The sequence below is a fragment of the Bidens hawaiensis genome, unplaced genomic scaffold (assembly GCF_021521415.1).
Source record: "Bidens hawaiensis isolate Kalapana, Puna unplaced genomic scaffold, B.hawaiensis_p1.1 tig00033594_1, whole genome shotgun sequence".
NCBI classification, from domain to species: domain Eukaryota; kingdom Viridiplantae; phylum Streptophyta; class Magnoliopsida; order Asterales; family Asteraceae; genus Bidens; species Bidens hawaiensis.
In genome coordinates, this window is record NW_027495778.1 from 72,801 (window position 1) to 86,793 (window position 13,993).

Below are 13,993 nucleotides of genomic sequence, written 5' to 3' on the forward strand. Positions count from 1 at the left end.
CTTGAAGTCTGATTCAGTTCAGCAGACTTGAGGTCTAATCAGCAGACTTGAAGTCTGATTTAATTCAGCAGACTCGAGGTCTGATCAGCAGACTTGAAGTCTGATTCAGTTCAGCAGAATCGAAGTCTGATCAGCTAACTCTTAGGTCTAACCTAACCTTAGTATACTTATAGTCGTTTTATGAAAATAGCACGCTTGGAATACGTATGACGTTTGGAATACGAAGTCGTAGCTAAGGTTCTAAAACTATACTTTGTATTTACGTATGACGTTTGGAATAGCACGCTTTGGCCTAATAAAGGATATCACGTTGGCAAACTTGTCCAGGTAAGCAAACGGGTCCCACAGTTGATTGGGATGTATACGAATTGCGTTCCTTAGGCAAGAAGAGTCTACTAATGATATCCCCCTTCCAGTTACTTCGTTCCCGTCAAAATAATAGTTTTGACAACATTAATTCACGTGGAAGCAACGTCTTTACTTTGTAAAACATTACTTGGAAAAACATTTACAGTTTAACGACTTTACTCTTAACTAGGTGCTAATAACTATATAGTAAAGTAACTAGTAAAGTAACTTAACCTTAATCAGCTAGTCGGAGTGAAAACTTAAGAAAACAGCAGCAATTCGACTTGTGCTTTGCTTACGAGATCAGCAGCCCGTTTAACAGTGTAACAACTCCTCGTTTCTTCGCGAGAACAGCCCTTGGAACCCCAGAACTTCCTAGCACTCTTCCCGATGTTAACTATGTGAAAACTAGGGCGAAAATGGGATGAGAATGGCTGAACCCGTAGCTGCCCTATTTATAGCCAGTCTTGTGCATCTTCGCGTATCGCGAAGATGCAGCCTATGGTGGTTCGCGATACGCGAAGTTGCGTGGCTGGCGCCGCAATTTTGCATGTCAACCCCGTGCTAACATGTGTCGCCATGTCACTGGATAAGCTTTGAAATGTGTGCTAGCAACTTCGGGATATGCGAAGATGTTCAGCCTTGCATCTTCGTGATATGTGAAGATGCATAAATTTCAAAATTTTCATTTTCAGTCCTTCTACTTCCAGATTTGGCATTTTTAGCCCTTTAACTTCTAAAATTAACATTTTTGAACCAAATCAGATGGGGTATTTTCACAGTGTTACATGTATCAACTCATACTCGTTCACAAGTAGCCTCAGAACGTGAATCGACACCCTGTTTAGTAGCTTCTTCAACCAGGCATATTGTCGTTGTCCTTTCATGACCTTGGAACGGGAGTCTTGAAAAGATCAACCGACTTCTTTCATCTGCGAGTTGTCAATTTTAAGGACATGCCTGGTAATGGTGTCGAACGAGTTGTTGCTTCCGTTGAGGTACCTTTTCAGATTTGCGTGTTGGCTCTCAACTCGGTTCGTCGTAGTTTCGTCGTTTATCGATCCAGCAGGCTACAAACTTATGTTAGCAGTTGTTGCGAATGTATTGCCAGACCTCGGAAAAATAAAGGGAAATGTTAATAAGACGTATTTAAATACTATTAAAATCTGTCAACTTATACGAAGGACTCACCTACTCTGTCGTCCCGTATCAAATGACATTCCATGTTGATGCGACGGTTGTCGAACAGTTGTATCGTCGAAGACTGCTACAGGATCTTCCACCAGTACGCGAAGTCTGTCCCCATATCCGTCCTATAAAGACTCTTAAATTTTTTCCTTATATTCTCGGATATGTGCCACCTGCATAAATTTTTGGTGGCATTAGGGAAGAACGCGACTCAGGAGTTCATGAGGGCCTGGTCCGCATCAGTCAGAATCACGCGCGGCTCCATGCAGTCATCGAGCATAGCTTTAAGTTTCTCTGGAGCCCATGTGAAGGTCCTATGCCGTTCCCTGATCAAAAACACGTGGGCGATACAAAACGACTGTGAAGTCAACGTCACACCGATAAACTGAACCAACGGCCAGTCGTAAACGTTGGTGTTGTACGTCATGTCAATCAACAACACCTCAAGGAACGAACGCCACATCTTATGTGACTTCCCATGATAGAAGAAAATTTCCTCTTTACTGTCGTCGGTTGCATTCTCCCGGGTATAGAACGTGAAACCGTTGCTTGCGAGAAAGTATTCCAGCGCCTGTTTTGGATGAAATAAAACTTTAGTAAATATTACAAGCACGAAAATTACACAGTTAAACTACAAAGGTTTTGAAGTACCTTCATAGGGGTATCGCCAAGTAACCCATCCCTCCTAATCTTGCTCGTGTGGTTGTATATGTCCTTTATTGTGGGTTGCACACCGGGAAACTTTGCACGGAGGGCAGCTTGGATTGCAAGGGGCTTCACGCCGGTCGCGTGTAAACTCGTAACCATATCCAGCTGCTCGCTGTTCATTCTTCTAAAACTCGAACACCCCTCCTTGAATTCAGTGGGATCGTGGTTGTGAGTCTCGTTTACCACTTGAACCCTCCAACATGCACCCTTTGAGTCGTACCTGCCGAGGATGTCACGCCCCAACCTAAGGCGGAAATGCCGGGGCGTGATCCGATTGCTCACAGCTCGAAGATACTATCATAATATAAAGGTGACAATATCTATTTAATTATTTTATTTCAAATGTGCACACAATATTCAAATACAACAAAACAATTCAAATAAATATATACAACAATTTCAATTCATGTTTGTCTTCAATAAACCCTAAGGTCTTTCTAAATGTCCAAACTTCAACTCAAGCAACCTGCATATGCGTAGAAAACAGAGTTTGTCAACAACACATGTTAAGTGAGATGATCACTAATTTTGACACAACAAATAATATATACATATGATAGATAATTGATAAATGATAAGTGATAAATGCGCAAACCAACCATGTGATAGTAGTCAATCAAATCATAACAAAGCATGTATATAACCAAATCACAACCAAAGACTTGATAGTGTGTCAATGAATTGTTGCCAAGCGAATCGGGCATTGATTTTAATGACTGAGATTGTCGGTTTACCTTCGCCAAGCGAATCGGGCTCCGGTTACTAAGACGGTCGTATGATCATGCTATTGAGAATCCAAGACTTGATAGAATATAAACACACTTAAACAAGTAGCAATTAGAAAATAGCATTTAATTGATGTAACACACAATGATTATGTTTGCGATTGTTTGAGATATATATATGATAGAAAATATGAATAAGTACGCACATGTCCCCAAAACGTTTGAAAACAGTATATAAAAAGGGGAATGATCAAACTCACCTGATCGAGTAAGCCAAACTAGAATGTTTACGACAAGAAAGTTGAAATCACGCTCTTCTAGAATTACCGACAAGAATCCTAATTAAATAATATTTTGAGTGAATTATAAATGATATGATACGTATAACAAGTTTAGGAGTTCAATGCGGATTGAGTTACAATTATTATCGGTACGTTATGGATTGATCAATTGCTCTCTAAAGATTATTATTGTTATTACTCATTTATAAGAATCATCGTTTGTCCTAAAATCGGGTTTGCGAATAATTAGTATAAATAAATATGAATTGAGACCTATTATAATAATAAACGTTTAGGTATATAATTATCATAAAATTTATATCTTAAAGCTTTTAACGAAATTCGATGGTAAAAATATATTAAATGTTTAATACGTTGTTACAATTTTGTTTTAAATAATACATGCATATATATATATATATATATACACATATGCATAATAAATATGAGTAAATTGATAAAGACGTTTTATAATGAGAAACATCAATATTCGTGTCGATTTTTAATAAAATAACAATGATTTATTATACATAAGATATATATATATATATATACACACATACATATATACACGAAAACTTATAACGAGACTGATTGACAGGAAACTTTTAACTTTACGACGTCGGTTACGTAAAACATTGTGTATTTAATATTAATATTGATTATAATATTTATAAACCATTTAAAATATAGTAAAACAATGAAAATAAAAATAGTCCAAAAAAAAGAGGCTGGCCGGGACTCGAACCCGCGCCAGTGGCCGGATCAAGGAGTTAACACACACACACACCAGCCATGCGTGCTGGTGTGTCAGTTGCTTAAAATTCATAAACAGTTTTATATATACATAAACCGACAAGAACCAAAATTGATCATAAACCCTAGACTTTCAATCGAGCAATCCGTTCAATGTTCATTTAATTAGTGTTAGGGCTTTGGTTTACAGAGATTAGACTAGTAATATGCATAATCCAATTACCTTAAACGATGATGAATCAAGGGATAACGACGAACCAATACGCCGTCCAGAACAGAAGTAGATTAGAGAGGTTACGGCTAACGATAATAGAATTTAGATAAGGGATTTTGATCGTCAGGTTGTGGAGGAAGTGCAGACATGAGCAATTGATTTACTATTAAGCCTAAGTTATATAATCAATTTTTTTAGGTTAAGGCGGTTTGGTTAATAAATCAATCCATATCATACTTGATCCCGTTTCCTAATTAATCACGTCTATTAGACCGAGTATGGTGAGTATAATCATAAACTTGATTCAATTCCAAGTTTATGACGAGAATTGTGGCTCAAGCAAGATAAACGGGTCAAGGTTTGGGTAAATGGGTCATGGGTTACGGGTTACGGGTAATGGGTTATCCAGACGTAATATATAAGAATTGCATTTCAGTCCTTAGAGAATTGAGATGAAAACAAGTAAGGATTAAAGTTTAGTTTGGGCTAAAAATGTATATCTTTCAAAGTTAAATATATATATTAAATATAATAATCAAATATAAATTGTTTAATATATTCTCGATAAACGCGAAACTTTTTAGTGATAAATTTCTCGAACCTAAGACGGGTCGGGTTATGGATATAAGTTGTATGTGGAAAACCCGAGTTGTTACACAGGATCTTAAACGGACAATATTTTTAACGCTGTCGGTACGTCTCACCGTCGCCTTTATTTTCGGTTCGCCTCCATGATTGCATGCAAGGTCTACACCGCTTTTCTTTGACCGCTGGACCACAACAACAAACCCATGCTCCCGTCCTCTATTTTTGACCCATTTCTCCAGCTTCTCACGGCTCTCAAAAGTCTGAAACAGTTTTACGCTATTTATTAAGCCGTTTATTAAATAACGTACAAATAAATAATATTAACTTAAACAAACATACGGTGTCTTACAGCATATGTTTTATACGAAACCGTCACCTCGCGTATGTAGTCATCGTCATACTCATCTTCGTTATTTGGGTTTACCCCGGCATCCTCATCATCGTCATTTAGGTTTCCCCATCATGATCGTTTCGCCCGTGGTACGATGAAGACTGGGTTCCGTAAAACGGATCATTTGCTATTGGTGTCTGGTACGACGAGGAAGCATGGCCTCCATAATCCGACCGGGGATAGGTGACGGGTACGACGGCTGACTACCATAAACACCAGCTAGCTGATCTACATAATCCGACACGAAGTACACATAAATTAGAAAATCAAACAACAGTCTTAGTGATAATAATAATAATAATAATAATAATAATACCTATAATAACATAAAATTTAATATTTTAATAATAAATAATAATATTAAAATAATACTAACATAACTATATATTTAGAATAAGACTATTTTAGTAATACTAGCATTGTAATAATAATAATACAATAATAATATTTTAATAGCAATCACATTTTAACAATAAACACCAGTAATACTGTAATAAAAAAATAACAATAATGGTAATAGTACGGGAAACCTGGTTCAAATTTGGGAAGCCCGGCGAGCCAGGGTTACCGTAAAACTGTTCGGGCTGACAATAATAACCGATTTGCTCCTAACAAAACGTAATATAGCATGCTTTAGTTAAAAAGTCAACTAACAACTTCACAGTAAATAAATACAAATAACGAAACCTAGTTCAAATTTGGTAACCCCGACGAGCTAGCCTGACCGTAAGGTTGTGCATACTGGGTATCATACCCGACATATTCCTAACAAAACGTAATGTAGCAAGTTTAGTTAAAAAAACTACCAACTTCATACTAAATAAATATATAACGAAACCTGGTTCAAGTCGGGTAACCATGACGTGCCAGGCTTATCGTTAGCGTCGTAACCCGGCTCCTCCTTCAGAAATAAATGGTTAAACCAAGACATTGTGGGTATATATATTACAAATGTTATGTTGTTTGTTGGTTGAATGTCGATAGAACAAACGAGAGGCAATGCATGTATATATAATATAAAAAGGGAAAGGAGGGGAAGGGAGGGATACGTGGCGTATTATGGTGCGATTTGACAACCTAGCCCAGCTTTTGCCGGCTAGGTTGTCAACTCAACTAATATGCCGATTAGTAGCGTGTGAAGGGTGTCCCTAACAGGACCCTCATGAAAAACGTGTTAGAAGCTAATAAGTCGTAAAAAATGAACATTGAAGGCTAACAGGTCGTGAAAGACGCGTTTGGTAATCAAACGGGTCGTGAAAGACGCGTTGAGGTCTTACATGTCGTCAAAGACGTGCTTGTAGTAGACATTTCTAGAAACTTTTATTTATAGTAACAAAAATAAAATCTCTCTATTAACGATATATTTTAAGAATTTTACCCTAAAATAAAACATAGATAAGGCTTTTATGCTATTTTTTTTATTTACAGTGCGTTACAGAAATGAAACAAAACACATAATAAAATTTAAAATCTGAATTATAAAAAGACAAAAACATAATAATAATAATAATAATAATAATAATAATAATAATAATAATAATAATGGTAAGAAAAAGATTGTAAAAGGAAAATGCAATCCAGGTTCGGATTACACTGAAAAAAAAGGAAGGTGTGGTGATACCTCCTGTTTGAAGCACCATTGATATAAGCATCTGACACGTGCTTTTTTCTACACATTATAAAATCAGATTAAATCTAACCATACGTTAGTAATACTTTTTATTCTTATTTTTAATTAAATAATATTTTTTATATTATTATCATTACTTTTCTCTCTTCTTAACGTTTCTTTAAAAAAATTATCTAGATACTTTGTACGAAGTGATTCAATGATAAAAGACCACCGTCAACTCACCCAACACAGTTGTACGGAGCCCTTAAGCATCTCCAACTTATCTCTAGTTTCGGAAACAAATCCGCCTACCAAAAGGCCCACTGATGATAAAACCCAAAAACCCTTATAATCGAACTGGAGATTACAAAGATTGTAGTTTTTCTTAATTGAGCCACTCATGCCTCTCCAAAGTGTTTTTAATTGGGTTTGAACCTGGGTCTCCATAGAGAAAATCAGGCTTCCTACCACTACACCATATTGAAAAGAACTTCTTTCTTTTCAACCCACAACCACTTTAAACAAATACTAAAAACTTATAAAGTATGAACAGTGTTTTTCCAAATTTTTCACAACTTTCAACAAATATTAAAAAATTATTCAACTATAGTAAAGAATAACCAACAAAACTTAGCCGCTTCAAATTTCAAATCATGAACTGAAACGTTAAACGTAGTTTTTCAAACGGTGTATTGAACCGGTATATCTGAACTGCTTGATTTGTTTCTCTTCTAAAAGTTTGCGAGCATTAAACTTTCTATGAAAAGAAAAACAAGATGTTTTGACACAAACTGAGTGGAGGATCACACCACCAAGTTTAGTGTGATTGTGAATATTGCTGTAGGTGTAGTATAATCCATATAACCTTATGTCCTTATCCTTGGGGGTGAAATGCAAAAGAGTACTTCACTTTGTACCATAAAACAAGGCTTAGTGGATAAACAACTAGCAACTATTCAAGGTTGACATTTATTTACCACCTAGGTTTAGCTTTCAAGATAAGGTTTAGCTTTCAAGATAAGGTTGTTGACTTAGTATGTTATGTTTCAAAAATTATAAGCACGTGTAGTGTGCAACACGTTATTTCGTTCCAAAGGGTCACACGCACGTCCAAGCATCTTTTAACGAAATAAATAACGAGCCATCTGTTTATTGTAAAGGGCAGTTTTGTCCGCCGTGACTCAAATAGATATTGAAACGCCAACATGAATCTTGAGGCTTCAGTCTTGTCCCATCTTGATGTAAAAAAAAAATTATAGATAAAGTGTTAAATCTGACAAAACAAGCAGACGGGCCCGTGTGAGTTTGGGTTACAACGGATGGTTTCAAAATGGTCATTTTGGTTTGGATCTAGTAGCACATACAAAGAGTGTTCTATTGTTTTATTTTTGTTGTTTTTGTTGGTGATCAAGAGCTAATTAGTGAGACCAAAAGGATAGAATAAGAACAAGTAGTATTAAGAAAGCTTTCAATCGTTTATTGCCTAATCGAAAGAGTATATAAACTGGAAAATAAAGATGGCTTATTGACAATGTTATTATTTATTTATTGAATTTAAAAAAACCAGAAATTAGGAAAGAAATAAACAATACACATAACTAGGTCAATAGCAAACTTGTTGACAACGCTATTATTTATTGAATTTAAAATAACTTAACTGGATCTGGCCCATGCACTCCGTCAACCCATTAATGAACTTGTTTATCCCTTTTGTGAATTATCAACAACACTCCCTCTTAATTCACAATCCATAACAACCAACTTGAATCTGAGGTGAACAATTTTTTTTTGAGAAAGAGCCTTTGTTAACATGTCTACCAAATGATCATGAGTGTCACAATACTCCAGCTTCACTTACTCCTGATCAACCATGTCACTAATAAAATAAAATTTTAACTCAATATGCTTAGGCCTGCTATGAAACACAAGATTCTTTGATAAACATATTGCTAATTTACTATCACAAAAATTGGTTGTTGCCTTTTGTTGTTTCTAGCCAAAATCAGCCAGTACCCTTCTAATCCAAATTGCTTGACAACTAGTAATTGCGGCAGCCACATATTCCGCTTCTATACTTGATAAAGCAACTGCATGTTGTTTCTTTGAACTCCAAGTAATGACAGCACTTCCAAGAAAGAACACTTGTGTTGAGACACTTTTCTTGTCATCCAAACATCCAGCCCAATCACTATGAGTGTTCCCTTTGAGAGTCACTACTTGTTTATTCTTCTCAGCTCTTTTAAACCATTGCCCATGGTTGTTAGTTCCTGCAAGATACTTCATAATCCGTCTGACCGCACCTAGATACAGTTTTGAGGGTGCCTGCATAAACCTTGAGACATAGCTCATAGCAAAATCAATATATGGTCTAAAATGTGTGAGATACATTAGGGCTCCCATTAACCTTTTGAGCTCCATCTTCCACTTCTAACTTTTCATTTATGTTCGTTGGAGTGCTTCCAATCTTCTTATTCATCATATCATACTTATTAGCAGCTCTTCAGTATACTTAGCTTGAGACACAAAAATTCATTCAATTGTTTGAGTGACTTCTAAGCCAAGGAAATAGCTTAGAAGCCCAAAATCAGTCATCTCAAAGCTTGCCATCATGCCCTGCTTGAACTCATTAGCCAAACTGTCACATGAACTAGTATAGATAATGTCATCTACATAAATACATACATAGATAACTTCATAAGCACCAATTTTTTTAGTGTAAAGTGTAGGTTCATTGTCACTTCTTCTATATTCATTCATGCAAATATAAGAATCAATCTTTACAGACCAACTCTTAGTGATTGCTTAAGGCCATAAAGAGAGTTATACAATACATACATATATTCTTCCTTTACCTATGCCTTGTACCCTTCAGGTTGTTCAACAAATATCTCCTCTTTAAGTTCACCATTGAAAAAAGCTTTGCCTATAGTCCACCTCGATCAACCTCATCACACAAAGCCATTAGCGGTGTCGACAATAACACCTTTATCTCCATGTAATTCGAGGCACCCTCGAAGAAATTTAAACAAGTTCAGTCTAAGCTTGTCAAAGCAAAGGTAAAATGCGATAGGTGTGGGGAATATCATAAGTTCAAATAATGCCAAAGTATGACTCTTGAAGAATGTGATTTCGTAGGCCGACAGAATAACATGCATGGCAATACTTACAACCATGGTTGGAGAAATCATCCGGACTTCAGCTGGAGGGATTCGTTGAATTCAAACGAAGGGATTCGCTAACCTGGCAGGCGATCAGATGAGAAGCATGCACTTAAAAAGATTTTAGTGAGCCTACGCCAGGGCTTTTCAAGCTAATTTATGGTTGTTCAAAGATTCTTTCATGCATTATGTTAGGTATCAAGGAAAATCAATTCTTGCTTCAAAAGGGACGCCAACAATCGAGCTCCACCTGGCTTTGATAGACGACCTTTCAATAAAAACCAACCCTCTCAATATAAACCTCCATGCCAGAACCAAGGATCAAGTACAGCCAACAACCAAATGGTGGATATATGATGGAGACTCTTCTAACACAACTCATAGCAAGTATTGACGCTTCAAACAAATTGACCGAAGACCAATTCGCGAAGACCGAAGTGGAGCTAAGGAACCAGAAGGCTTCTTTGAAAAACATCGAAAAACAAGTAGGTCAGTTAGCCTGACTACTTTCTGAGAGACAACCTGGAGGACTCCCTACTAACACTATCATTAACCCTAGTGTTGGTGAATTTTGGTATGTCAGTACTTCATAGTAGGGGTGTGCATGGGTCGGTTTGGGGCAGTTTTAGGCCATACCCATAACCATAACCGATATTTCGGTTAATGTATAATCATAACCATAACCGATCTGATATGGCAGTTTCGGTTAATCGGTTTTGAAGGTTATAACGAGTCGGTTATGGGTCGGTTAACCATGGCCAAAACATTGTAACTGGTCCTAAAAGTTTGATACCAAATATTACTAAAAAAATGACATAATCCAACAAGATTTGATAGAAACTAAACAACAGTGAAAAATACTAAGCTACTATAAGTTATACATCATTTACGGTAATTAGATTGCAATCAACATATATACCTACAATTTAACTAAACTGCAACAATGTAACAACCCTTGTAAGCCATTTTGACCATTAATAGTTTTGACTCATCAAGTTTAACTTCCATGACTTTTTTATATTTTCACCGTTAAGGCATTCTGCATTCATTGACATAACATAAACTACTACAAATCAAATTGAGGTGTTAAATTGGGAAATGATCATAACATGCTTCTTTCAAAGGTTTACGAGAATACTAGAATATGTGATTATCAACTACAATCAGTGGTAAATAAATCTTTAAAAACAATTGAAAAGTTTTAATTTCTAAAGCACAGTTAGATTATGGCGGGTTTGAAATTATCTTTAACCAAAACCGACCTGCATTTGGCAGTTTTTGAATATCCATTAAACCGGCCCACTGGTTATGTAGATTATCAGTTAAACTCGGTTCTATTATGACAGTTATGGTTCGGTTAACGGTTATAGCGGTTAACTTGCTCACCCCTACTTCATAGGTTTATTGTTAGTCTTGTCTGTAATAAACGATATGTTTTGTTTTAATACGGCTTAGTTATTAGCGAAGTTAATGGTTAAAAGAAGTTATGATAACTTCGCCAGTCTTGTAAATGGCGAAGATGTGTAGTATATAAATGCATCTTCGACATAGGGTTAGAGAGTTCTTGCCCAGCCTTTTTCAGAGAACTTGTGATAGTGCTTGTGGTGTATTGAAAGACACCGGGTTGTGATTCAATACAAAGCAATCATTTGATATATTATTTCTTGTTCTTGTCTTTCACTAATACTCATAATCAAACGCTTAGGGGATTCCGCACCCTTAGTGTTTGTGTTATCTTCTGTATCGATCCATTCTAGGGACCTACACCTAACGCTCAAGCCAATGCCATAACCCTGAGAAGAAGTAAAACTGAAATATGCAACTTGTAAGACACCCATATTCAATCTGAGGGTGAGACTGAGGTTCTTGACACACCCAGTGGTCAACAAATTCCAACTACTTGTAAACCTGTCAAGGAACCTATGAAACCATATGTTCCATCAATTCCTTATTCAGCTCGACTAAAGCATGAAAATATGGAGGCACAGCTCGACAAAGCATTATATGCATTACATCAAGCACCAAGAGCATGGTACGGGACTCTATCAAAGTATCTTCAGGAGAATGGGTTTGTAAGAGGAAAGATAGATAGCACGTTGTTGTAAAATGGCAAAAGAGGGACTTTCTACTAGTCCAAGTCTGTGTAGATGATATTATCTTTGGGGAACCGAAGATAGAGATGTGCAAGGATTTTGAGAAGGTCAAGCACAAGAAGTTTGAAATGAGTGCTATGGGGGAGTTGACAGTTTTCTTAGGATTACAGGTTCATCAGAATCATGATGGTATGTTCATCTGGTGTGCTAAAAGCGGTATATAAAAATAATTCAATTAATCAACCAAGCACAACGAGTAATAAAAACCTAGAATAGCCTAAACCAAACCACTAGCAACAGACAAGTGAACCTATCGGGTGTAGAACAGCTATGGGAAGTCTGGGAATCTCGAATCCTAGAGACACTTATTAAATTAACGAAACTAGATTCGAAAAGCTAATTATCTAATAATTAAGAAAAAGATTATTTTTGGATTGCTTTATGTTTTATTTAAAACTAATAATTATTTAAACTAAATTAATTAAATTAATAAATTACATTTAAAACTCTAAGACTTAGACGAAGACAATAACGAGAAAGGTGTTACCTAGGCTTGAAATCCTATTTGTGAATCCTGGACGCTTATTGGCTATGGAAACTGTGATGGAACCGGGATCTAAAGATACGACACCCTTAGATAACCTAGCGGATCCCTGATCATTCTCTGGGTGTAACCTAAAAAGAAACCCTAAGGGGCGTATGACGCAAACCGGTTGGTTGGATTACCTCTCAGTCTCTCCAACAATATTAAATTACTCTAATGACTAGATCACCTCTCAGTGCACTAATCACAATACATTCGGGAGTGTAAGGGACGTAAGGAGTAACCTAAAGATATTAAAAAAGACTTAGGATAGCACAAATCAAAAGACAATAAGGGGGAAATTCACTCTCATACAATTTATACCCAAACCGCCTAATGACAAAAACAGCCCCAACTATCTATTACCTCTTAGTCTCAAGATAGGTAGAACAATTAATTTCTCTAAACCCTCAAACAATAGTTCCTATGAATTATGTCGACTATAAACCATAAACTAGTTACGAACACACAGTAGGTAACCTAATATGCATCTACACATTAAAGACTTTCACAAAGAAACATACGGAACAATTGAATAAAAGTAAATTAATATTATGCATGCATATTCATCTTATTAAACATCAAAAAGTTTATTACAATAATATTACTCCAACACCAATCACCAAGAAACCGATAACTAATCCAAAACTCAACAAATAATCATTCAAAACCTAGGTAACTAGAAGGTTTTATCCAATAATCATGTTCGAAACAAACGTAAAATTATTTGAGTTCATGATAAAAATAATAAATCAAACCAAAAGAACTGTGCTTGAATGACTAGATATTAAACCCCAACGTTTTCTAATCCAATGAACGAGTGATTGCTTCCTTTTCCTTGACTTGCTAAATATGATTTCCCCCACAAAACCTCCTGTCGTGTCTAAACTTTTGTTGTGAAAAAAAAATAATGTACGAATCACCTTCTGTTCTCTTCTTGTTTTCTTCAAGCAGCCGCCAAAGAAAATATTCTGTCCTCCTCTCTAGCGCTTTGAGGTGAGCATGATATATTATTAACTATTCGCCGTCAAAAATCAATTATCTCGACTTGCCCTCCAAGTTTCTCCTTTGATTCCTTTTCTATATATAAAAAACCCTATTAATTAATTACTATATGCCGACTCCAATTTGATTTTATCATTATATTAAAAAAAATAAAAGTTAATAGGATTTTTTTTAGTTTATTCATACCTCAAGTCTTTTTATATAGATTATTATTTCTCACACACACACATACACATATATATATATATATGTTTAGTAACCTATATAATGCAGCTAAATAAAGTAATTCAACCAAAATTAACCCAAAAGTTATTCAAAGTGTAGGAAATATTTATACTATTTA

General features: G+C 35.9%; 2 protein-coding genes across 2 annotated transcripts; both read right to left on the bottom strand.

Annotated features, from left to right (window-relative positions):
• Nucleotides 1-1,747: 1,747 nt before the first annotated feature.
• On the bottom strand, nucleotides 1,748-2,364 carry LOC143585163 (protein FAR1-RELATED SEQUENCE 8-like). The gene is made up of 2 exons (XM_077067010.1): nucleotides 2,188-2,364; nucleotides 1,748-2,107 (listed from the first exon to the last, which is right to left on the bottom strand). The coding sequence occupies exons 1-2, from the start codon at nucleotides 2,362-2,364 to the stop codon at nucleotides 1,748-1,750; spliced, it is 537 nt and encodes a 178-aa protein (XP_076923125.1).
• A 6,439-nt stretch (nucleotides 2,365-8,803) lies between these two features.
• LOC143585164 (secreted RxLR effector protein 161-like) lies at nucleotides 8,804-9,287 on the bottom strand. The gene is made up of 2 exons (XM_077067011.1): nucleotides 9,216-9,287; nucleotides 8,804-9,133 (listed from the first exon to the last, which is right to left on the bottom strand). Exons 1-2 carry the CDS (start codon nucleotides 9,285-9,287, stop codon nucleotides 8,804-8,806), a joined length of 402 nt encoding a protein of 133 aa, XP_076923126.1.
• Between the last annotated feature and the right edge of the window lie 4,706 nt (nucleotides 9,288-13,993).

What these genes read in the sequence shown, in the direction of transcription:
- LOC143585164 (XM_077067011.1), bottom strand. Translation starts at nt 9,287, where the DNA reads ATGAATAAGAAGATTGGAAGCACTCCAACGAACATAAATGAAAAGTTA. An exon ending in TGGAAGATGGAGCTCAAAAG is followed by an intron (nt 9,134 to 9,215) that starts GTTAATGGGAGC and finishes AGGTTTATGCAG; the next exon opens with GCACCCTCAAAACTGTATCT.
- LOC143585163 (XM_077067010.1), bottom strand. Translation starts at nt 2,364, where the DNA reads ATGAACAGCGAGCAGCTGGATATGGTTACGAGTTTACACGCGACCGGC. An exon ending in TTGGCGATACCCCTATGAAG is followed by an intron (nt 2,108 to 2,187) that starts GTACTTCAAAAC and finishes CATCCAAAACAG; the next exon opens with GCGCTGGAATACTTTCTCGC.